The 25,755-nt window shown below is 37.4% G+C and overlaps 3 protein-coding genes across 3 annotated transcripts in view; 1 reads left to right on the top strand and 2 right to left on the bottom strand.

Annotated features, from left to right (window-relative positions):
- LOC134840728 (uncharacterized) overlaps positions 1–25,755 on the bottom strand; it is a 486,809-nt gene that overhangs the window by 193,647 nt on the left and 267,407 nt on the right. The gene's annotated exons all lie outside the window — the stretch shown is intronic.
- Positions 1,171–24,232, bottom strand: LOC134840726 (TPR repeat-containing protein DDB_G0287407-like). The gene is made up of 14 exons (XM_063856729.1): positions 23,932–24,232; positions 11,976–12,319; positions 11,005–11,292; positions 10,592–10,753; positions 9,867–10,017; positions 9,253–9,460; positions 8,736–9,043; positions 6,944–7,135; positions 6,479–6,687; positions 3,756–3,940; positions 3,247–3,664; positions 2,855–3,173; positions 1,670–1,955; positions 1,171–1,590 (listed from the first exon to the last, which is right to left on the bottom strand). The coding sequence occupies exons 2-14, from the start codon at positions 12,179–12,181 to the stop codon at positions 1,295–1,297; spliced, it is 3,228 nt and encodes a 1,075-aa protein (XP_063712799.1). The 5' UTR covers positions 12,182–12,319; positions 23,932–24,232; the 3' UTR covers positions 1,171–1,294.
- Positions 13,465–13,968, top strand: LOC134840038 (chromo domain-containing protein cec-1-like). The gene has a single exon (XM_063855666.1). It carries the CDS (start codon positions 13,465–13,467, stop codon positions 13,966–13,968), a length of 504 nt encoding a protein of 167 aa, XP_063711736.1.

Here is a 25,755-nt window from a genome sequence, read left to right as displayed (position 1 = left end):
TCCGTTTTTGAGGTTTTTAGATCGCTTTACTCCGAAAGTTTTTTAAAGTTCTGACCCTCCGGGATTTGTTCTGCCTTGTTTGAATGCTCAATTGAGTGCTTATTTTTAACTTGACAATTCAAAAATGTATAAACCAGTTGAAAGTTTTGAATTAGATTAAATCAAGCGTAGAAAAAAGGTTCCGAAAATACCTATCTTCATTTTCCACGGGCTGTCAGTCAGAAGTTTTCACTTTGATCAATATAATTAATGGGCAATTATTGGCAATATCGGTGACCTTGAGCAATTTAATCGGTCAAAAACTATAGTTAACGCAAAAATAATAAAATGTGAAATGTTAAAATTGCTATAAAATGATTTACAGACATCATAAACCATCATAAAAAGACAATTTTGTTTATGTATAGCAGTTTAGGTTAATTAGTTTTCGGAAACCGTTTTTACGCGTAGAAATCATTAATAAGATGAAATTTGGGTACTACTATGATAGAGTGGTCCCTTGACAATAACCAGGTCCCTTGAGAATAAGACACCTAGAGCTCTCAAATCTTTTAATAATTATAATAGAGCCCTTCAGAAAGATGTCGCAGTATATTTTCATAAGTTTTATGTTTTGTTATCTTATAAAACCTCCCCCTAACCATTTTAAAGTTAAAAATCTAAAAAAAACCGCCAATAGTGGGTTTTGATGGCAAATAAGTCAACCCAATCATATGGTTGTTAAACCATAAAATAAAGTAAAGCGAGCAAATTTCAATATATAAACAATAGTGATTAAAATTTTCAATCTGAAAAGTTTTTGGCTGAACATATTTTGCAAGATTTTTGAAACGAATAATTTATAAACCAACTAGTTTTCAAAATTATAACATGCAATATGCATGCGGACCTGTCTATCATAGTTGCTTTTTCGAGGGACCACTCTATCATAGTAGTACCGAAATTTGACGTCAAGCTTTTTAAGGTTAATTAACTTTGTTCAGATTTGTTGACCGAAAATATATTGCCAACAATTTGTTATTAACTCCAAAACTTGCACGCGCTTTACCCTATCAATTTTTTATTCAAAATTCCATTTGCAAAAGGGATCATAAAGCAAAATATCACTATAGCTTGCAACTTCCTTGGAATTTTAAACTTTAACTAAAATCTGTGTCTGTCGCTCCTAAAACCATTATCTTGTCGATTTTTTAAATTGAAATAAAGTAACCGCGTTTTCAATGTATTTGGATTCAAATTGGGCCTGCTCTTTTTACTAATAAAATTTAGTTTACATATTTTTGTTTATGTAACTTTAATCTCTGCTCAGTTTGGCTACAGCGTGTTGTGCCCGCTTCGTCTCAGGATGATAAATACCAAATAGACGTAAGGAGTTATCGAGGTACTTTTCATAGTATTCCACAGCGTCATCGATGGATGAGCCGTCTAGTTCGTAGTAGATTCCCAGATTCATATATAGGCGACCTATCGCCGCTTCTTCCGCAGCTCCACCCTCAGAGCCAATGATCTCTTCGGCTGTTTCGTAGTTTCTTATTTTTTCACAGCGTTCTTTTGAGCAAACACCAAGTGAAGTGAACGTATCCGCGATTCCTAAAAGTCACGCCTTTTCTTTAACTTCATAATTTTTCAATTATTCGTTTCTAGAAAAAAAAAACTAAGCTTAACTTACCTATTTGGTCTTCGATGAGCCTGTAGCTTTTCTGAGCGCGGTTCACCCATTCTATCGCTCGCTCTCGAAAATTTGCCTCGTCATGCTCATCCATTTTGTGACTGGAGTTTTCAAGCGCAAATAGTTTCGTCATGTAGAACATCCCAATTCGGTTTTCCAGCTCAGCCGATTTCCGCTTGAAGTGAACTGAGTCCAGTTTGTTCATAGAGTCCAGTGCGTCCATCAGCGCTTTTATCACTTCGTCAGATTCCTCCTCAGTGTCCGAGTGCGCCTTGGCCAACACGTCCTAGCAAAATTTCATTAATATACGTTATTGAAAGTATGAGAGCATTTAATTTACAGAAATGCTCTCATTTATTGTTCAGTGGCTCCTATAGTGGTATTTATTTTGATGATAATGTTATTCCTCCTGCTCTTGTACATAAAGATTTGGGGTTAGTCATAACAAGTAACCTCGACTGGACACTCCACATTACTACTATAATTAATAGTGCCATGCGAGTTTTCCAAATGGTGAAACGTAGCTCACCTTTCTTGCCGGTATTCAGTAAGCTGAACATCTACAAGAGTATGATTCTTCCCAAGCTGCTTTATAGCTCGAGTGCATTCGGTCTTAACGTTACAGGAATGAAGCGAATTGAAGGCTTTCAAAGAAAGGTATGCCGATGGATAACACCAGGCACGAATTACAAAGACGCTTTGAAATTTCTTAATATCTTACCTTTGCCTTTCTTTATTCAGCTTAATGACTTACTGCTTTACAACAAAATTTTAACTGGTCGTTATGATTATGATTTTTCTGATGTAATATCACCATTGTCTACCAGAAGCTGTCGGTCCGCTTCGTTCCAGGTGACTCGGCCAAGGAGAAGACAATGTGAACACAACTTCTGGTTCAGAACTGCACGCTTAATTTCTCTAGCACCGCCTATCATTGACGTCTTCAACAGTGACGGGTTTAAGAGTCGCTGTCTCAAATGGATGTGGCGCTACTTTGACCAATATTTCAATCCTGACAACTCATGTACCTGGAAACTCTACTGTGACTGTACCCGGAACAACTGTAGACTCATTTCCAATCGACTTACTTAGGGGAAAACCCCTTGCAACTCTGTTGCTAAATCTATAATAATAATAATAATAATAATATGCATTCAAAACATTGATTTGATGTAGATTTATAACCTTGACTTGGGCAGATTTTTCGATGCTCTTAGCTTGAATATACTTCAGTTCCGCTGTGAATGACTGAATGTCATCGAGAATTAGTAGTTGTGAAATTGAAGTCGAAGCGTTTTCAATTTTGGCTATGATTTCGTTGCATCCAGGGTATCTCCCGTTCTGATAGCATATGTCAGCTAGCTTCAGCAAATCAGCAGCTGCGATTTTATGTTCCGAGTTGACGTTTCTAATGGCGTCTTCAGTTTTCTGTACGTATAGTCTAGACATCTCACTGTATTCAGAGTCCACAGCGCTCCACAAGTGAGATAAATGTTTTGAGAACCTTTAAAAGCATTTATTTGGCAGCTGTTTCTGAACGCCTTTCGTAAAAATGGAAAAATAGCTGTAGAGCTTACCTGGGCTGGTAGTAACTGTTGATGGTGTCCCAGCTACACAAGAATTGCGCTAGCTCGTCTGTTCGGTGTAGCGAAGCCAAGTGATAAGGGTACTCTTCGGTGCGTCTCTCGAATGTAGAGTGAGCCTTGAAGTAGTTGGCTAGCTTCTGGTGAAACCAAGCGTAGTTTTGTTTAGCAGCTGTCTCTCCAAGTCGGTCAAAGTAGAACTTCTCAACTGCTTTGCCGAATGTGGCGTGGTATATTTTCAGTCTCCCTTCACTTGGATCGCCCATCGACTTGACGAAGTTTCTTAAATCGCGCATGATCTCTGACCAAACCTTGTAAGGCAGCTTGTCCGCATAGCGACCTTCCCTGAGTGACTTGGGCAACAAGTTTGGAGGTTCTGCTAACAGCTCCAGTAGCTCAATTTCAAGTAAGCCTGCAAAATGAGACAAGTTGCAAGCTTTCTTATCATGATGCAATGAATTACATTCTGTAAACAATGTAATCTAGGTCATATTTGGAGATACCGGATTGGCTGACGAGTAAAAGACAGAGTGCTGCAACCAACAGCTCCTCCTGAGGTTGCTCATCTTCCAGTCGTTTGAGGATCTCGCACTGAAGGTCAACCAGGTCATCCGGCAGCTTCTCAATCTTCTCCGTCAGTTTGGAGAAGTGGCCATAGATTCGTAGCTCTTCGCATGCTAGTGAGAGCCTGAAAGCAAATGCATTTTATCATTCATTTGTCAACGCGTTTGTGGGCCCAAAAATAGCTATCAAAGCATCTTTTGCGTGTGCGGTTTAAACTTCTGGTTTCCTTTTAGTGGACTTTGTTTTTTCAAGTCAGCAACATGTGTAACAGAATCACCACTTCTTCTATCGATCATCTCTTTCGTCGACTCTGTCATTTCATCAATTAACAGACATACTTTGAGTATGTTTGCATTTTGAGTACTTCTCTGTTGCTTGTTTATATTCAACTTGCGAGAGCTTTTCCTAAACAGCTTTTCTCGGATCAACCCTACAATCCCCCCCCCCTAAGTGACCTACCGTAGAATGCCCTACCCGAGCATGTATTAATTCTGAAAAATGATTCTGTATAAAATATGATTTCATACAAACGCGCAAATAAAATTGGTTTCTACATTTTTATGCATGATTGCATTTGTATGCTGTTAATTACCCAAATTAAAGTTTTAATTCATCTTTGTGTAGTAATACGGTTAATTTGGAACGAGTCTTGGCTATACTCAAAGTTAGCTTACTTATGAAAAATCCATATTTTCTCCCCCCTAAATCGATTTGGGGTGTACGGTTGATCCCGGTTGATTTGTTTATATTCAACTTGCGAGAGCTTTTCCTAAACAGCTTTTCTCGGATCAACCCTACAATCCCCCCCCCCCCCCCTAAGTGACCTACCGTAGAATGCCCTACCCGAGCATGCATTAATTCTGAAAAATGATTCTGTATAAAATATGATTTCATACAAACGCGCAAATAAAATTGGTTTCTACATTTTTATGCATGATTGCATTTGTATGCTGCTAATTACCCAAATTAAAGTTTTAATTCATTTTTGTGTAGTAATACGGTTAATTTGGAACGAGTCTTGGCTATACTCAAAGTTAGCTTACTTATGAAAAATCCATATTTTCTCCCCCCTAAATCGATTTGGGATGTACGGTTGATCCCGGTTGATTTGGGGTGTTTTGGGGGGGGGGGGGGGCTGGGTCGGCGCGTGTGCGGTTGATCACTTTTCTCACAATCTGTGAGAAATTGAACTTGATTCATTATTTTAACAACTTCAAGACTCCTTCCCAATTTGCAGCTAAAGGTCTGGGGTTTGACTTCCGACCGGACCTTTTTTCCAATATGTATGCAAATGGAATTTTTTCCTGGAAAACCTTAAGTGTCGGACTGGGTTTGTCTGCTTCTATTTTGTCGACTTAAATGCATCATCACTGATTTCGCTTGATCTGGAAGTAATGTTTTTTGACTCTAGTACTTACAACTATTATTGATTTACTCCTCTGTATTTTGTAAATTTACTAGCCCTTGCTTTATATATTTTCCTTCTATTTTTTTCCGCTTTAAAGCGTTCTTCGACCTAAATGATTTTTCGACTTAGTCAATACATGTTGTGTAATTTGAAGGGCGAAAGTTGGTTATTGTGTTTGAAAATAATTAAGTTAGTTGGTGGTTCATTTTTCATCACAATAATTTCTTCTGACATTTTTTATTTTCGGCTCAATCTAGTTTTGGGTAAGCAAGGGTATTACAATTCGGCACTAGACTTTTTTCCCGCAAACAACTTTGTCCACAGGATAACTGAAATCTGTGGTCATATCCAAATGATTTCTACCGAACTTGCACGTCCAACAGCTGTAATTCAACAGCTGGCTTCAACGACTGAATTCATAATTGTTTTACAGCTGAAAATTTTTCTAGATGTGGGTTGTTTTTTTTGTCGGCTTACTTGCCGGGTAATTATTTCTGTAATTTTTTGATAGATTTTTCTAATACTTTTTTCTTCATTTGCATGAGGGTAAATATAGTTCATGGTTTTCTGGTTTTTGTAGGCGTCAAAATTATAACTTATTTGAATTTTTCTGCTGGAATCTATTTTTTGCAAAGTTTTTTTTATGTTGTATTGAGATGCATTTTTCTGATTTTTTTGGGGGTTCCGATTTTTTGTTCTAAAAGTGTGTGTTTTAGATTTCGGCAATTTCTTTTGAAATCGATTGAAGTTGATAGTTTAACGTATTGTTTCAATGTCAAAAAATGATACTATTCCAGATTTTTTTGCAAGATTGACTGTTTTGTTTGCACAGGAATGTGGCAGCAAGTTGTGTACGGCAGTGAGGTCCTTTCTGGCTGAAGTTTTTCGAAATTTCCTTTGTTGGAGTTTTTGTTTCTTTTGTTGGCGGTTTTTTTATGTTTTTTTTTGTTTTGATCTAGCTATTTTACCGTTGCAAATAATATTCATAAGTGATAATTCTTGATGTAATTGGGTTATTTTCATCTAATTGGGAGTTGTTTCTGAATTTCGGCACGTTATTTTCTGTGGCACTTATTTGTAATTTTTGCGTTCAGTGTTTTTATCTTTGAAAAATGTTTTTTTTTTTTTGATTATTTGTTTAATCGTGGCGAGTGACAAAATGTGAGCATTGATTGTGGTGATAGGCTTGTCGTGGTAACTGTTACAAGAGAGCTTCTATGTATTGTGTTGTATCGTATTTTGTTGTGTTCTGACCAGTAGTAGCTGGAGGAGGAGTGTTTGCTGAGAAGGAGGTCCATCTGTTTCGGGTCCAGTTGCTTGTTATAGTTGCCCAGAATAGAGGAGACCATCTCCCGCTTGCCCTCTTCGTCCATGGGTATGAGTTGTTTGGTCAGCAGGGGCTTTGGGTACTGCTTCTGCATCAACTCTGTCACTTCACTCTCCGGTCTGGCTGTGATTACCACCTGAGAAGAGAAGAGAAGAGAACATAAACAAACAGACAGTTGACAGAAACAAACAGGATCCGTCATTAGTCTCCACGTCTCTCATCAAGTCCATCTCCTGATTCGCCCCTATTCAAGTTCTGCTTATTGGCCAAAGAATATTGCGGGAATGAAAATATTGCAGCGGCGATGAATGAAAAACTAAATGGTGTTCTGGCGTGATATAAATAGATTTAGAGTAGCATGACATGACAAAGGTGGACCTAGACTTGCTTACCTTGACCATGGGGGACAGTGGGTATGGTAGCCAGGTGGTAGATGGATCTGTGAGTTGGTTGTATGCATCTATCACAATCACTAGTCTCTCTGCCCTGTGTGATGAGAGCTTCCTACAGACAGACTGCACCACTACATTCAAGTCATCCACTCCATCCACTCTCTCACCCAAGAAGTGAGCAATCCGCTTCACCTAAACAAATACAATATTAAGGCATGAAAAGCTCTGGCTTTTCACGCATAACCTGGCACGTCAAACTTCTTTTTCAGGGTATCGATCATTACACTAGCCAGCGTAGTATATTAGTATGACTCTACTTTTCTTTCCAACCTAACTCGCAAATAACACTGCTCATTTGGTGGCACTTTGCTATAATTACGATCTGAAGCATTAAAAGTTTCAAAGCATTTGTTCTCTGCTTTTGTTGTGGCTAGGGTTTGCCTATCGTTAAGCTTAAATTACACAGGTTGGAGGTTCGAATTCGACACATAGCAAAAAAAATTTCCATCACCTATTTCTTTTATTTGAGTTATGTACTATTGACTGTACTCATAGAGTAATTTCAGATAAGGTACACCGTCTGCTCGTCACGCTATCTTATTTTTGGCCGGATAGATTCGTGCAACTTCTTAGTCTAATACCGATCTTAATCTTACTCTTATATCTCCTAGTCTCAATAGATCTAGTGTATATTGGTTTATGCGAGTTAGTTGCCAGAAGGAGAACAACTGTATTCTAAGTTTTATTCAAATTGCTCTGGTGCTGAAACTACAAGTAGTTTCAGCTCTTACAAATAAGTGTAAATGATAGTTATGGAATATGATGGGTTAGTTAAGAATATTTTATAGAATTAGAGAATTATATTTATAACCAATTATAAATTCTAGTTTAGAACTGGTTCCATATTTCACATTTTAGGGCTGCTTTTGTCGGTTTTTTTTGCATGTGTTTCCAAAGTGCAGCTTCGCCTGTATTGAAATTTTTGTAGCAATTGTTTGTGCTCTGAATGATTCTGATTTTCCTGGTATTTAACCCTCAGATATTGTTCAAAATTTTCTATTCGGGCTGTAACTACAGTAAAGCATTTTTCTCCTTAAAAATCTTCAAGTCATTGATTTATTAAATCCCGTTTAGTCATATTAAAGCCGGTTTCAGTCGTGATTTGTACTCCCGAAAAGATATTTCATAGGAATTCTCACAAGTCAAGATAAAGGCCATATCGAAAAAACTATTCTTTGAAAATTTGAAAAATTCTATTTTTAATTCAGTTTTACGCGCGTGTGGTTTATATTTGCGATAAGCTAAGGTGTTGAAACCGGGTACCTGATTTTTTTTGCAAAAGATTTAGCACGAGAAATTGTTGCACGTGTTTCAACTTGCTTTGTTTTAAGTTCAATTTCAATTAACCATTCAGCGTATTTGGCGTAGTGTTTAACGCGCATGCTTGTCACGTCGACCGGGACCTGTTTAAATTCGCAAACTGAAATTTTTCTGCTTTTTCAGAAGACTGCCTGTCTGATTATTTTTGTCGACTTAGTTCGCGTAGCACGGACTCTAATGAAGATTCAGCTTCTTCAAACCAAAATTTTAGCTTCTCACTAGGAAAGGCATTCCCACAACTTTCTGAATGCCGTTTCTTAAGTCCATAGGGTAGCATATAGAGTGACAGGATTTTTGCTGGAATTTTGTTGCATTTTTTGAAAATTTATCAAAAAAATTTTAAGAAAAAAAGTTTTTTCAAACGACAAAGAAAGCTTTTTTTTTGCTCTAGTAGACATTAAACTACTCTCACTAGTTGCTTGTAGTTGATTGACCCTGGAACTGCTCCCACAAAGTGACAGAACACCTTGGCGTCTGGAAAAGACTTGCGGACCCTGGTGATGAAGGTAGACAGACAGGAGCTCTTGCCCGATCCAGACTTAGCCTGGAGTAGGTAGGGCACTTCTGTGGCTTCGTCTGCCACGTATTGAATCAAGTCTGCTATCTGCTTGTCCCACACGGGCAGTTTCCCAATCTCGCCCGCCTCGCTGTGCATGAATGTCTCGTGCATGTCTGTCAGCTTCTCCCACTCGTTAACTTGTTCCACCGAGTCACCCACTCCTGTAAAAACAAACTTCAATCACTTGTCCCTCACTTGCTCCTTCTCTCTCAAGCTTACTTATTCTCCCATTTGAATTATTCGAAACAGACAGGAACAAAATTGTGTCCAATATAGTTTGAGTTTGCAAGCTCCTTCAGCGAGGCTTTTTCTGCCCTTCTGAAGTATGAAAGAGGGATTGGTAATGAAAAGGAAGTTGTCTATTGCTTACCCATGGGGTAGTGTGCCATGATGCGCATCTTGAAGAAGTCGAGGACTTGTTGAGCGAGGAGATCCTCGTAGCCTGTCAGCTGTGGATATCCCATGGCGTCCTCCCCGTCATACCTGGCATAGTAGTTAACCTTCTGGTTCTGACCGAACAGGGAGTCCAGCACTTCTCTGAATTTGATACTCTTGTAACTGGAGATATGCAGTCCTTCCTGCATGAAGTAGCAACAGTCAGCTCAGTTCATTACAAACTTTAAATCAGGTCAGCTTCTTATTTAGGTTAGGAATGTTAGCAAGGGATGTTTGTTCGTTTGTTTGTTTCGCTGTCAAAATTTCAAATCCAAAGTTGTCCATTAACTTTCTATGAAAATGGAACCGGATCCTTTGAGCCTTTATGAACAGTAAAAACTTGGTGTGATACCTCAGAGTATTTAACTATATGTGGTGTGTGTGTGTGTGTGAGAGTAAGTGTGTGTGTGTGTTTGTTTGTTTGTGTGTGTATATATTTGTGTGTGAGTGTGTGTGTATATATTTGTGTGTGAGTGTGTGTGTATATATTTGTGTGAGTGAGTGTGTGAGTATATATTTGTGGGTGTGAGTGTGGTGTGTAGTTGGTACCTGATAGTACTTGCGCTTGTCCTGTGGCACTGTCTGCAGGAAGGAGGGATGTCTGATGAGGAAGAATGCATTGGGGTTTCTGGACCTGATCGCTCCCTGTAGCACCTCCATCTCCGTGATGCTCAGACCATCTACCCAGTCGAACTCATCCCTAAATTATAGCACAAGTCTCACAAGTTTATAAGAAGAGTCATTCGCATGTTAAACTACTTGCAGGTCTCAGAAATCATCGAGAAACAATCGAGCTTCTAAAGTAACAAATGGCTGCTCACGTTAGAAAAGGTTTTCTCAATTGTTTTTTATTGAATTTCACCATTCGGCACCATTCCAGGGTTCTTGAATTGTTCATTATTCTCTGTTTATTGATTGACCGATTTAAAAACTTCAAGTTTTTCGTTTTGAAGCAGCTTTTGAGGCATGTACATAATGGAAACGGCATGAAGTGGTTACATGTGTTCCTCCTCTCATTTGAAAAGTAGGATGTTCGAGGCCCATGATCCATTTACTCAGCCCAAAAAAGTAGCCAACAAATTGCATGTAAATCTTAATTAGGAGCACAGCAACGGAACGGTTCTCCGCGAATATCTGAACAGCTGGTAAGTTGTTGCTTTTTGTTTTTGAGAAATCGTGTTGGCAAAAGAGTTTTCTCATTTTGTTCTAAATTATAGTGCTTTTGTCGATTGACAGAGTGCAAGCATATAAGCACATGTATAGATGAAACTCGCCTGATTGACTGGGGCACCTGTGAGGGGAGAGGGAGCCATCCGACCCTCTCGCTCTGCATGTTGAGGAAGAAGGGCAGTCCATTGTCACTGTAGCACCTCTCTATCTCCCCCAGACACGTACGCAGAGCCACCTCCGCATCCGCACCCTGTGGCACTCCCCATCTGAACAGACAACAGAACAGAACAGAACAGCTACACTCTGTTACCATACCTCTTACTTCATGTCCGCCCGCCCGCCCAACTCAACTGTTTCAACACTACATCCCATCAACACAGTTTTCAATCCTCACTTTTAATATTTCAATTACATTTTTCTTAAACCGCTAAGCTAAATTAGTTGTGATTTTGTCTTAACCAGAATACTGTGTCCATTTCCATTTTTGAGCCTCCAAGTATTCAGAAAATACTGCTACCTCAGATCAATTTCCACCAAGTGAATCTTCTGCTCGAAGCACCATGCCTTCAGATCGGGAAACACTTTCTTCACCAGCAGGTCTCGCTCCGCCTGGAAATCGTGGAAGGTGGATGAGACGAACAGCCGAACGGTCTTCCAGCCTACTCTTTTGGGTGGTGCAGTTGCTCTTCCGCCCCCTCTCGTGTGAAGTTGTCGTCTGATGTATTTGGGGTTGACTTTGCAGGACTCTTTGGCTACAGCCCACGAGGCGTCCACGTGTCGCTGAGTGATCTGAGAGAGGTCTGTTCTGAAATGGAACAACTATTTCACTACTCTTCAAGGTCTATCAGAATGTTTTCTTCCATTCAGATCACAAGGTGACTTCAGAATTGTTTCATTTTAAGTCAATTTGTAATGAAAGCGAATCAAGTGGGAATTGATGAATGTTGAGTCAAGGTAACATACATGGGCTGGCGTTTTTGCCTTGCTGAATTTAGCTCATATATCGTCCTTAGAGAGAAGTAAGCCACGTTTTCATCTAATAGCGGTGATATTTGTTCAGAATTGTGCGACAGCGGCGATATAAAAAAAACGCCCAGTTGTTTTGAAGTTCTGAAATGTTGTCTGTCGTGTTTTTTGGTTATGGTGCGTTAAATTTTCAGTTAGATTGCGGTCATATTCCATGTGCAACCAAACAGTGTAATGTTTGCTTAATTCACGTGAATGCTGGACTATACTCATTCACAGTGTATAGGACCATTCTCGAAGAAGATTTCAAAAAAGTTCTGGTGCCCATCCCGTGGCGAACTTTACCGAAAAGTACTACAAATGGAACAATGGCCAAAAAGGATCCGACTTTACTCATGTGCGGAGGTGTATTTCAATTAATTCAGTTAGCCTTAATAACGATAACTGAAGTATGAGACAAATCAAGTTTTTGCAGCACAAAAAAAGGGTTTAATTGTACCTTATTTCAAAGCTTATTCTTACACTTGAGCAATAGATGTGGGTGACTGCTTGTCTCTTCCCTCAGAGGCGGATGATGATGACGTCATTGTGTGGCAGTCATCGGGGGGAGACATCCAGCTGGCGTTGAAACTGGAGTTGCCCTCTTGAGAAATGCGTCTGGCCTTCTCCTTTTTCTTCAGCTGTTCAAAGTAACTCGGCTGCCTGTAGTTCAAATCAGTCTTGCCCATTGTAAGTTAAATAGTAACTCTTAATTCATGTTGTGTGCTTTCGAAGTGGGCTGGACTTTGCTCAGTTGGACAAACACGTTTGAGTTGGAATTGTGTAGTCGTTCGTTAGTGTTGCAGATCTTCAGTTCTTTGACCTTTCTGAAACACACATTACCAGTTAGAAAATCTTATGAGCAAATTGCTCTTTCAGTTTGAGTTATTTGTCCTTTCTCAAAATTCGGAGAACATTTCACAGGCGGCAGTTCTTCATTTCACTTTCATACTCGTTCCATTTCTTTCCCTCAACATATACTGAACAGTTTCTGTGCATGCGGGCGCGCAGATAGTTTATGCTTCACTCTTTTATGGGTTTCTGTTTCCAACAGCTATTTGGTTGAGTGGCAGTTTAGTGTCTGTTTTACCATTCGAAATTGTCTACAGCGGGGATAAAAATAGACGAGAACTAATTCCCCAAACTAGTTTATCAAGTTCGCCTCTTCGCAAACCTCACCTCACCTCACCTCGCCCCAACAGCATGTATGTATTAAGTGCAATTAAAAATGGCTGGATCTTTAAATTGAATATTGCACTATTGGTAGCAGAGAACCCAAAAGGTACACAAGAAAGGCGAAATGCTTCAAGTATAAGAGAGAGCCAGTTGGTTGTAAGTGGTTGACTGCAAATATTTATGTTTGCTCACGTGTTTTTACCTGGCCCATAAAAACTTTGAACTCGATCAGGCATTTAAGTACAAAATGAATTGGACTGATTGAGAAAGTGGTGGCAGTAGAATATTCGTTCTCTAAACTCTCTCTCTCTCCTTTGTAGAACTTGTTGGTGATTTTCCGATCTAGTTTGCTCTATTTCACTCTTGGCCGCCGAGAAGTAATCTAAGGTTGCATTTGTTGTTCTTCCACTTTACCCTTCAGCTAGCTAACGAAAATAAGTCATTTGTTGGCTGCTGCTGCTGCTGCTTATGAAAAACTGAATTCAACACAAACTGAATTCAAATTCAACTTTGAAAAGCAGTCTAGATAATAGTCGCTTTAGTAACTCAAAACAAACCTCACAACCACCTTTTCAGGAACAATTGTTGACTTGAGAAAAATTAAACGTGCAAAATATTATTACATTTATTCAGCTCATCCGTTCACCCGACGGCCAGTCTTTTAAAATCTCTCTTTCTTTTCAGTTTTTGTTTGGATTTAATCCGCTGCAGACTTTGGACGACTGTCATCAAAACCGCTTCTTTTCAATTGTTATCTCTGCAATCAAATCGAACAATCAATCCACAACTTTTAATCATGTCTTCAACCGAATCCGCACAAACCACTGTGGCTGCCGTGGCCGAACCGGAAGTGGCCGCCAAAGTGGCAACTAAAATGACACCTGAGGAGACATCGGCTCCAGTTGCCGCCCCTGCTGACGCCGCCACCGCCGAGTCCGAGAAAAAAGAAAACGGCCTTGTTGCCGAAAACGGTGACGCTAAACACGCTAACGGTGACGCAAAACACGCTAACGGTGACGCAAAACACGCTAACGGTGACGCAAAGCACGCGAACGGGGATGCAAAACATGCGAACGGGGATGGAAAACACGAAGAGAATGGCGAAGTTGAAGCCGAGAAGAAACCCGAAGCCGAAGAGGCAGGAGAAAAAGCGGAGGAGAAAGTAGAGGAAAAGAAACGCGAAGAAGAGAAAAATTGCGAGGAGCCCGAGAAAGGTGATGGGGAGCCGTCGGCTAAGAGCGCCAAAATGGAAAGGAACGAGGCCGATGCTGAGAAGAAAAGCGAAGAAACGAAGGCTTAAGTTGTACCACCGGGCCAAATGCGCAGCAAGCAGGAAGAAAATAGAATTTGTTTAATATCCGAACTAGCAACTGATTATGGGTCATTTGTTTGCTATTTATTTACCCGCTAGAATCTTAGTTATTTGTTGTTTATCACTATTTAAGGCATTATTTAGTGTGTATTTTGAGTGTATTTTTCTCTCGTTTTAATGATGAGGCTGCTCTGTGCCAACTTTCAACAGCTGATGAGTGATTTCGTTTTGAATGTTTTTAAATACAGGGAATTCAAAATTCCCAAGGAAAATATGCTGCAAAAACTACCTAAGAAGTATAGTAAAGTTTGATTTGAAAGGAATACAACGCATATTTGCTACCTAGTTCATTGTTAAATGTTTGCTTATGTCTGTTAATTTGTTTCTTGTTGCTAACTGAAACAGTGGATTGAAATGATGAATGATGGATGGTAGCAAGTATGGTGTAGTGTTCTGTTCAAACATGGTAGAGATGATGACATCACAATTGGATATCACTCGATATCACACAATCAATCATTCAATCAATCGGCCATGCATCCTTAGCCTTCTACTCTATTCTATCTACGTGCATAGATAGATAAGAGAGAAGAGAAGTGTGGGGTGATAAACTAAACTAAACTGAACTACTGTTCTCTTCTGCAATAATGTACTGTGTCTTGCCACCAATTCTATATCAGCTGTCGCTATCCGCTATCTCTTATGATGGAACAAACCCACACACAACAACTGCAGTATAAGTACTTATGATTTATGTAGTTCCTCAAACAGTCACACTCACACAATGTCTGCCTGCCTCCCAAACCAATCATCACTCCAAGGTGGCTGCGCTCTTTTCTCTTGTACGGCCCAAAAACACCTCATAAGTGTTCAGTCAGCTATCATATTTGGAATAATTGCTAGCAATCACATCTCAGAATTATTGTCATGTTTTCAAATGAGCAACCCAAGCAAGTCACATGTGGAGCGTACAGGAGAAAAGAGCAGAAGTTGGTCTCGTTGTGAGGTGTGTCTGCTTTTATTTTATAAACTATTCTGGCTGTAAAAAGTGATTTGGGAGCGAATGAAATGAAACAAGAGACGAGAAGTGTATGTGGCAGATGTGATTTGGTTTCCATGTTTGCCTGTTAAATGTAGTGTATATTTGGATTGGATATGCGACGATGATGAGTGTTAACAATGGGTGGAAGAAACATGTGTGAACATCTCGAGCGTACCTTGGCTTTAATATTTCATTGTGCATTGATGACTAACTGAGCAGATATAATGATGACTGACTCATACTTGTTCTTCTTCCCTCATACTCCTTACCGTTCCCTTCCTTCCCTCTCCTTCCCTCTCCTCTCCTCTCCTTTCGTTGCTTCAGTTGACCCTTAGTGTTACATTAAATCGGCCAAACACCAACAGCTAACATTGCTCCACCTTTTCAGTGTCAAGTAACTCTCCTTGTTTATTATTACATGCAACTTACTAGAAGTAGTCTCCATAGTCAGTCAACCATATTATTCAACAAAACATCTGCAGTAACATCTGCACCCAACTGAGCTAGAAAACCAACACAACACAACACAACACCACATCAACAATTAACTTGCTCTTTTTCTTATACTTTCTGTTCTCTTACTTTTCTGTATCAGTCATAACACAACGTTGTTTCCTTAAGTACTACTATTACTACCAAGTTTGTGTTTATTTGTATGCCAGCCAATTTAGTTTGGAGAGCTATCAATCTGTTTTTCATCTACTAAGCGAAGCTCAAAAACAGTAGCAATATGAAAAGAGCAGCAGTGCATTGCAAGAACATTAAAAAAAATGCGATAGTTAGCTATAAGTGAAAAAAATGGAAGCGTTTTCTCGCTCTTGCTATTTGTCGTTGTTTTTGAAGTGGTTTTTACGGTTGTTTTTTCGTAGAAGTTGAACTGAAGAGTTCTTAATTAATATTTTATGTTTTGGGATGTGATAAAAATTGATTTAAGTCCTAAAAAGCTGTCTATCTTTTAAACTTGTAAGAACCTAATTTTCAAAGCATGGACTTTTCCTGAAGTAATCAATTTTTATTCTAATTGTTTATTGTCCGGTTTTTTTGTTAATTTACAAACTCGGGTTTCGATAATTTTTTTTAAAATTGTAAAATTCAATAAACGAAACGAGCAGTCTTGATGGTTTTTTTCTTTGTTTTTTTTAGAAGTATATGGTAAAAACATTTGAAAGCTTGGAATTGTTATTGGTAAAAAAAAGGATTGAAATTTCTCGCTCTTGCGCTGAAGTTTTTTGTACGGTTCGAAGTAGTTGTTGTAGAAGTTGCACTGAAGGATTCTTTTTGTTTTTTAAATTTTGGACCCGTTGTCTTGCTATCAAAATTGTACTTAAAGTCCTCAAAGAGGCTCTATGTTTTGTAAACTTGTGAGAAAATGAGCTTGTTTTATAGTGAACCTCAACAACGGATAGGCTCCTTCGCACTTGATATAGAGGTAATGCCGTTGCTTTGCACCCTAAGATCTGGGGTTCGATTCCCGGTCAGACATTTTTTTTCATTATGTTTGAAACTGAAAAATTGAATTGTCGAGACGTTCTTTTGTCTGCTTGTTTTTTTGATGTGCTGATTTTCCTAAGCATAAAATGTTATAATGGTTTTAACTTTTTTCTATACTTGACAGTCGTCCTCAATTTTGTCGTTTTACTAACTTGGTTTTTGATCGTTTTTAAAAATTTTTAGTAGGAGAATGAACGAAGCGAAGAATCATATATAAGTCTTGATGTTTTTTTGCTTGTTTTTCAATAAAAAGTTCCTAAATTATTCACAACCATATGTATTTTTGTTAGCGGTTTGACTTTTTATTTCTGTTTCAGTTCAGGTTACTTCCTTTCTTTAAAGGAAAGTAAGCTCTACTAGCGGGCAGCAATAGTGTAAAGTTCACGAAAAGCATGATCGACTTCTGGTTCCGAAAGTGGATTTAAATGTTCAGGTTTCCCAACAGAATAAAAAAAATTATCTATTTATCCAGTTTTCTCAATTTTTTTGTCATTTGAAGCTACTGCTCAAATTCCTTTTTGTGACAATTAATTTGTGTTCTTTTTTATTTTCGACTCAATTGGCGGTTACAGATTTAATGTCGGCTTGGTGGACGCTCGGCAAAAATGCGATAGTTAGCTATAAGTGAAAAAAATGCAAGCGTTTTCTCGCTCTTGCTATTTGTCGTTGTTTTTGAAGTGGTTTTTACGGTTGTTTTTTCGTAGAAATTGAACTGAAGAGTTCTTAATTAATATTTTATGTTTTGGGATGTGATAAAAATTGATTTAAGTCCTAAAAAGCTGTCTATCTTTTAAACTTGTAAGAACCTAATTTTCAAAGCATGGACTTTCCCTGAAGTAATCAATTTTTATTCTAATTGTTTATTGTCCGGTTTTTTTGTTAATTTACAAACTCGGGTTTCGATAATTTTTTTTAAAATTGTAAAATTCAATAAACGAAACGAGCACTGTCTTGATGGTTTTTTTCTTTGTTTTTTTAGAAGTATATGGTAAAAACATTTGAAAGCTTGGAATTGTTATTGGTAAAAAAAAAGATTGAAATTTCTCGCTCTTGCGCTGAAGTTTTTTGTACGGTTCGAAGTAATTGTTTGAGAAGTTGAACTGAAGGATTCTTTTTGTTTTTTAAATTTTGGACCCGTTGTCTTTCTATCAAAATTGTACTTAAAGTCCTCAAAGAGGCTCTATATTTTGTAAACTTGTGAGAAAATGAGTTTGTTTTTTAGTGAACCTCAACAACGGATAGGCTCCTTCGCACTTGATATAGAGGTAATGCCGTTGCTTTGCACCCTAAGATCTGGGGTTCGATTCCCGGTCAGACATTTTTTTTCATTATGTTTGAAACTGAAAAATTGAATTGTCGAGACGTTCTTTTGTCTGCTTGTTTTTTTTGATGTGCTGATTTTCCTAAGCATAAAATGTTATAATGGTTTTAACTTTTTTCTATACTTGACAGTCGTCCTCAATTTTGTCGTTTTACTAACTTGGTTTTTGATCGTTTTTAAAAAAATTTTAGTAGGAGAATGAACGAAGCGAAGAATCATATATAAGTCTTGATGTTTTTTTGCTTGTTTTTCAATAAAAAGTTCCTAAATTATTCACAACCATATGTATTTTTGTTAGCGGTTTGACTTTTTATTTCTGTTTCAGTTCAGGTTACTTCCTTTCTTTAAAGGAAAGTAAGCTCTACTAGCGGGCAGCAATAGTGTAAAGTTCACGAAAAGCATGATCGACTTCTTGTTCCGAAAGTGGATTTAAATGTTCAGGTTTCCCAACAGAATAAAAAAAATTATCTATTGACCCAGTTCTCAATTTTTTTGTCATTTGAAGCTACTGCTCAAGTTCCTTTTTGTGACAATTAATTTGTGTTCTTTTTCATTTTCGACTCAATTGGCGGTTACAAATTTAATGTCGGCTTGGTGGACGCTCGGCAAAATATTCCAACGCTTTTATTAATGCTGATGAATTTTTGCCGTTTAGCCACTATTTCGTTTTTCATTCAGATTCTTTCATCACACCAATTTAAATTCTTTCATCCTTGTTGTTCCGACCATTGAAAATGGGGCGTAACCTTGCATTCGGGTGTTTTTCTTTTCAACGCAAAATCAGGTACCACAAATAATCATCGGACTGCAATGAGTGATATATCATATCAAAGCCCTTGCAGTCGTGATTCGAACCCTATTTAAAAATTCCAAAGAAATTTACCATTGTCGAGAAAAACCGGTTAGAAATTTTTGAGACTATGGTCGGAACATTCTGTGGTATTTGAACAGTAACCGCGTATCCTTGTTTTTACTTGTAAAGGTTGTGTTTTTCCAGTAAAAAATTCCGCTTTGAATGTATACAACTTCATGAACTCATGACAAAAATAAGTATTATGTTTTGATAAAAACAGGTTTTATGAAAATGTATGGTGTAGGGTTTTTTCAATTTACTAAGTTTTATAATTTTTGCAACTAAACGATATTTAATGGAAAATTTCAGTTCCTGTGGCTGTGTTAGGGTTCAATCCTAAAAGAGTTTGATGCTTTTTGGTTTTAACCATTTTCTCCAAACCGAACCTGCCATTTCTGAAATTAGTAGTAGAAAAACAGCTATCGACTTGTATGAGTCCATCTTTTGACATTTTGACCGTTTTTCGGATATATATTTTCTCGAACACAGCCCTGCGAAATCTGAGTTGATGGGTTCAATGGGAAAAAAACGGGTTGCAAAGATATCCCCGGCATAAGCGGCTAATCCCTAGTTATGGTGTTGAAAAGAAACTGCTATGAACATGGTAAGAGTGCAATGTTTTGACATGTTCACCTTTTTCGTATATACATCTTTTTGTAAACAACCCTGCCAAATCTGAGCTTAAGGGTTCAATGGAAAACAGATTGTAAGGAACCTCTCGGCATAAACAGCTACTCCTTAATTATGGGCTGAAAGGGGCACCACTATGGACTAAAAGCCATTTTTTTCAATTTTGACCCTTTCGACCATACATCATCTTTTTGAAAACCCGACTGCAAAATTGTAGGTTCATAATTCAATAGAAAAAAAGCTTATGGGACTCCCCTGTGTAAGTAGCTACTTCACATATTTCGGTAGGGAAACCAAAGTGGACGTGGGGAAAGCCCAATTTTTGACATTTTGGTCGTTTTGCTTGGACTACTCTTTTTCTTCATAACGACCTCGCTAAATCTGAAATTAAGGGCTCAATCAGAAGACCAGAATAACACTTGTTCGTGTTAATCTCACTATTGGCGGGCAGAAAAACAAGTCCAAAAAAAGGGTCAAAAGTCTTTTGGAAATGAAGCTCCCAAAGGCTGAATATTGCACGGCCAACGTTAATAGAGTCTGATTTCGGCTCAGGACGTCTCATCAATCTCCTGGTTTGTTTGAAGTTTAAATGAATCCTGGGCGTTAAAAAACATTCTTAAAGTTATTTCTGCCAAATTAAGTTTGAATTTGTTTTTAAACAAATTATGCTGAGATCTAGCGGAATTATCTTCAATAAATGATTATATTTATGCCCGGGATAGTGTTTAAATCCACGAAGAGTGGGAGCTTGTTGAATCGTCCAGTGCTGTTAACTTTGCCCGGGTCATATTCAGTTGTTCATGTTCAAAAGCTGGTTATAACTTCTGTTACCTCTTTGTTTTTCCGGAGGGAGTTCAAAAATCTGAAAACTCATGAGCGGATATAGCGTTTTTACACTTTCCTCAAATACTTTTCTTTTTACTTGCGAAGCTTGTGTGTCAGTACGAACCTTCTTTTTTTCTAGCCTAAATCTCAAGTATTGGTGCCATTTTTGGCGCACGTTTACAGCTTTTTGATAGCAAGTGCTTTGACATTCGAATAGTAGTAAATTAACACAGTTGATGCGTTTTTAATTCATCAAATGAACCGATAAAAAGCTATTTGTTTCAAACAACATCACAACAATGAAAACTCGATATTTTCCAACTCAAAATATCTCGCAATTTTTTCAAATACATAATTTATACCTAATGTGGCTTTATGCTTTGCGACTTTTTTTACATGCAAAGTTAATCTCAGTTTGTTTTATTCAAAATTATTACTTGCAAAGTTGTGTCTCTTTGTATTTGGTGCCACTTTTGCTGAATGGTATTGGCAATTTATTAGCATATGTAGCTGTTTTTTTCGTGACTAGTGTTTGTCGGTTGTTAAGCTTGCGTGGCTGAGGGGATAGTGCGTGAGACTCAAAATCTCTTGATTGCAGTAGGTCGCAGATTCGAACCCTACACGTAGCCGACTTTTTGCTAATTCGAGGTTTATTTCTACCTTTTCTTGTTTTACTTGGCAGAGCTGTTTTTTGTTGGTGTTCTTTCAAGTGTTTGCGAAGCTCTGCTTCACCTCTGTGATTAATTTTGTGGCTTATTTTTTTAATTCATTACGCTAGATTTTGATGCCATGTTTGTGAGGTAATGCAAACACTGTGAAGCGCCTCACCTTGATTAGCAACCTGGCTTTTTTCATTTGAGTAAGAAGAAGTTTCAAGGTTTCTCAATATGATAAAATCGATATTAATTGAAAAATGATGAAATTTTAAAATTTTCAGAAGTTTTGGTTTCTTAGAGAATGTTGTAGCAATTTTAGTTTGCGGATCATTGTTTATTTGTGGCTCCTCTTACATAGACTTACGAGAACAAGTGTTTTGTAATCGGGAACTAGAGTTTTTTCTTATAAACAACTTTTTTTTAACCTTGCGAGTTTTGCAAGCGGGCACAAGACTTTTTTCCCGTAAATAATTTTGTTCACAGACTGGTCAAAATTAGGATTACGTCTCAAATGGCATCATTCCCAAATGGCATAGAAATGAAAAATTTTCCAAGTGGTATAAATTTCATGCAACAGCTGCATTAAAAAAATTCGAAAAATTTTTTCGTGAACCATGTGAGAAATTTAATCCAACTGTCAATTCAAATGTTGATTGACATTTTTATCTTGAGACATTTTTATCAAAAGCGAAAAGCATAAGCTTGTGGCTATTGAAAAGTTTCTAGTGTTGAATTTTTGCGACAAAGTTGTCGCTTAGCATTTGTTTGGAAGCAATTACGTTAGAGACAAAACGTTAGAATTAGAAATGGATAGAAAACGTTTGAATTACCATGAAAACTTGAAGTTTATGCACTTTGGGAAAAATTTCTTATTTTGCCATTTGGGAAGTTACCAAAATTAGTACTGGTAATTCAATTCGTAAAAATTTCATTTTTTTGCGTCTCCGTAAAAAATTATTGGCCTATCAATTGTCTGCTTGTGTTTTGTCGGCCTAGTTGCTACCTTGTTGAATTGTTTTCTTTTTTTTCGGCTTTTTAATTTTTTAATAACCTTCCCTTTGTACATTTTCTCTTTTTTTTGTTTTTTTAATCGCTTAAAAACATTATTCTGCCCAAATTATTTCGGCTTGTATTTTACCGGCATAGTGTCCGTTTTTTTATTTGATTCAAGGAAAGCGTGATTTCTAAGCGGCCCTCTAAATTTTACAAAATGCTATAAATTCCTAATAGAAATTATAGATTGTGATGACATTTTTTCGGTTTTTTTAATTTTTTTTTTCAGCTTGATAGGTTTTGGCTTATATTATATCGGTTTAATGGCCTCATATTGCGTCTTAATGGCCTCACAAGCGAAAAAATTGCAGCCAAATTTTTTGGGTTTTTTTCTTGTGAAAAAACTTGTATGTGCGTGTGTAAGTTTTGAGGGTGAGGGGGACTTAATAACTTTTTTTGATTTTTTTTCAGATTTTTTCCTTTTTCGGCTTAATAGGTTTCGGACTATATTATATCGGCTTAGTGTCCTAATATTTTTTCATACTATGAGCAAATTAAGTTTTTGTGTCTGTGTGTTTTGAGGGCGAGGGAGACTTGTTTACTTCTTATGTCTTAAGTCTAGCTGATTTTTTTCGGCTTAAATGGTTTCTGCTAAGGTGTTTTCGGCTTTGTTACCGCTTGGTAAAGTTGTTCCAATGCTAATTTTTTATTCTATTGTGTTGGTATTTTTTAAAATTAGCCTTATTCATTTTGTATATCTAGCTTTTCCGACTTAGCGGCTTGCTTGTTTTGTATTGCAAGTGCTGCGAAGCTCAGCTTCGCCGCTGTGTACGCATTTGTAATTGAAATTGATGATGCTTTATTACAGTTTTTTTAGCAACTTCCAGGCCCCTTCCAACTAGGCTTTTGCACTCTATGGTTTTCGATTCTCGACCGGATCGTGTTTTTTTCAGTGTCTGAAATTGATTTTTGTTCCGGCAAAATTGAATTTTCGAACTATAGGTTGTCGGCTTAGTTGCCACACCACATTGATGTGCGCTGTAAGCAGTTTTCAGTGTAGTCTCAAGTGTCGCTGGTTAACTGCTGTAGTTTTTTAATTTAAGTATCCCTGACTGGTATATTTTCCGGTTTCTTATGCTTTCTATTCGCTTCGAAATTTTTTATGCCTCAATGATTTCGGCTCCTGTTTTGTCGGTTTAGTTGACTTTTTGCATCGGTAATGGATGAAAAATGATTATTCTTGTTGTGAATAAATCAGGTCAGTTGGCAATATAAATATTAAAAGAAAAGTACAACTTTTTAACCGCTCAGAATCTTTCTTAAGACAACAGTTGCTTTTGGCTTTTTTCTTTACGGATTAAATGGGGTCTAAACCACGTGTTGTTGGCTTAGTGAACGCTCGGGAAATACTAAAAGCTTGTTTAATGATCGTGCTTGTGTTTTTTCATTTTTTCTTGACATTAATTTTCTTTGGCATTTTTTTTCGAATCAAAGGATGTCTAACCACGTTTTGCTGGCTTAATAAACGCTCTATCTGGAAAAATGAAAAGCTTGTTTAATACCAAAAGTGGTATTTCTTGTCTGTTTTTCTGAGATAGAGTTTTTTGTATTTCGAAAAAATTTGTTGATTGTTGTTTCAAGTTTTTTTTCCACTTAGTTATTTCCATCTTACTGTCTATTTGGTAGCTTGCAATGCTAATTTTTCGTACTTTTTAAATGACTGGACAGGTCATTCAGTCTGAGGATAAACAATTCATGCAATTTTTATCCTCAAACAAACTGCTACCTCATAGTTTAAGACTAAACATGAATCAAATTAATCTTCATATTCAGAGCTGCTTCCTTATAGATAGTGGTGCCGATTTACACGAAAGCATTGTTGCCTAAGTGTGAAGCTCTTATTCCTGGCTCTTTTTTCCACATTGTTTGACTCGATGAGTCTTAATAAAAAATAAACTAGGCTAAAAATGGCGTTTTTTCGATTAAAGCTTTATTAAATTTTTAACATTTTGCATTGTTGCGCTGCGGATGACTGTTGCCTTATAAATATGCGTAAGTGGTATGTGTAGTAGCTTTCACACAAAAATTGCCTGTTTTGCCTAGGAAAAGAATTATGAGTTTAAAAATATATTTGGCTTACCTTGTTTATCTACAATTCTTCATTGATGTTGGAAGATAACTAGCAGAATATAGCAACTTAATTTGTTAAGTTTCCAGTCAGGAAATAGCTAATTGAAAACTAGCAGCTATAAGGACAAGTATATTGTGTTTAGAGTTGTGCTATTTGGTACAATTAAACGTTTTTTTTGTGACAGTAGGGACTAATGCGTTCATATAAATGTCTAATGTGGTTTTACGTGGTAAGCATTTTATGCATTGGATGTTGCTGTTCACGTGTATAAAGTAATGGTAAGCAGCGCGCATGTGTTCTTCTCTTTTCGCTGTTTTTCTATCAAAATAACTCATTTTTGATAGCTGGTAAGCCTTGCCAAGTTGTAGAACTGAAAATGGCCAGATACAGAACCTTATTTGGTATGCAATATACCATTGCTATGTGAAAAGAGGTGAGAATGCATTGAGCAGGAATGTGTTAACCGAAGTAGAAAAACAACTGAAAGAAACTTTTTTATTTATACGTGTAACAGCATTTGATGTCAGCTAGGCGCCAAGTTCGGAAACAAAAGTTGACCATGTACATTAATTAACCAAGATAGCCGGTTATTGTGCAAGTATCACAGAATGTTCCGGCCATAGTCTTTACGCTTGCGATTGGCAAGCGTTATCAAATTGAATGTAGACTTTTTTCGGGTTAACAACTAGTTTAACATAATCAGTTGAATCACTTATTGGTGGGTACTAGCTGAGTGGGTACTAAGTTACTATTAACTACTTAGTGGGTGGTGTTGATACAAAGTAGTTTCAAGGCAGTCAGTTTTTTTAGGGAATCAGTTACTACAAAGTAAGCTTTTTTCGGCTCAACTGGTGTCTGCTCACAGATTGTCGGCCTTGTTTCCGCTTAGTAAAATTGTTCAGCTTATAATTTAAATTTCAGATGTCGGCTCTTTTTCCTTTCCCTCCACCTGCAAATTTTTATATTTGAAGTTACTTTTCACTTTGTCCGATTGTCATGAAAATTGCCATGCAGACTAATTAGGCCATGAAAAACATATTTGATCTTCATAAATTAACTTCGTAACACCACTCATTAGACCATAAAATTCATGATTGATTGAGGTGGGGGTGGGGGGGGGGGGAAGGAAAAAGAGCCCAGATGTCTTGCTTGGCATGTTTTCCTAGAGTTCCTGTTCGATAAAATTAAGTATAATGAAAATTTTCGGGATTGGGTTTTTATTTTTTTTTGAGACGCTGTGGAAAAAAAATTATTTTATCACTTTTGCAAAAAAAAAATTATTTTTTTTTCCTCAAAAACCCTTTAACAGATTTTCAAAAAAAGGTATCCATAGAAGGACCGCTAACACCCTTTTGTGCCTATATACTCCACTGGTCTCTTTCTGTTTTACCACTTTGTCTGCAGACTTCGAAAAAGTCTATGGGTGAGTATTCGACCGATATTTTTGATTTTGTTTTTTTTTCTCAAAAACTAACATACCAACTCTAGGCCCATTTTGTTGACACAGGAAATTATAGCCTTCAGAAAAATCATAATGGTGATTTTTCAACGTTTTTTGAAACCTTTCGACCGTTCTCGACAACTACCCTGCCAAACGTGGGTTTTTGGGTCCGATCAAATAACAGCCTGGGCGGAACTCTTCTACATAAACGGCTTCGACCAATTTTTTTGAAACAAAAAGCTATGATTCTAGCAAATGTCAAGTATCTGATTTGTTGGCCGTTTTTTGGACTTTTCTCGATAACTACCCTGCCAAATCTGGTATCATAGATTTAATCGCTTGAACAGATTGCTGGAAGCTTACCTTTGTAAGTTCGCTAGGCCCAGTTTCTT

The sequence above is a fragment of the Symsagittifera roscoffensis genome, chromosome 2 (assembly GCF_963678635.1).
Source record: "Symsagittifera roscoffensis chromosome 2, txSymRosc1.1, whole genome shotgun sequence".
Classification (NCBI taxonomy): domain Eukaryota; kingdom Metazoa; phylum Xenacoelomorpha; order Acoela; family Convolutidae; genus Symsagittifera; species Symsagittifera roscoffensis.
This window is presented reverse-complemented; position numbering and strand designations above follow the sequence as displayed.

What these genes read in the sequence shown, in the direction of transcription:
- LOC134840038 (XM_063855666.1), top strand. Translation starts at nt 13,465, where the DNA reads ATGTCTTCAACCGAATCCGCACAAACCACTGTGGCTGCCGTGGCCGAA.
- LOC134840726 (XM_063856729.1), bottom strand. Translation starts at nt 12,181, where the DNA reads ATGGGCAAGACTGATTTGAACTACAGGCAGCCGAGTTACTTTGAACAG. An exon ending in TTGGTGGAAATTGATCTGAG is followed by an intron (nt 10,754 to 11,004) that starts GTAGCAGTATTT and finishes TTGTCTGTTCAG; the next exon opens with ATGGGGAGTGCCACAGGGTG. An exon ending in CACTGTCCCCCATGGTCAAG is followed by an intron (nt 6,688 to 6,943) that starts GTAAGCAAGTCT and finishes TTCTCTTCTCAG; the next exon opens with GTGGTAATCACAGCCAGACC.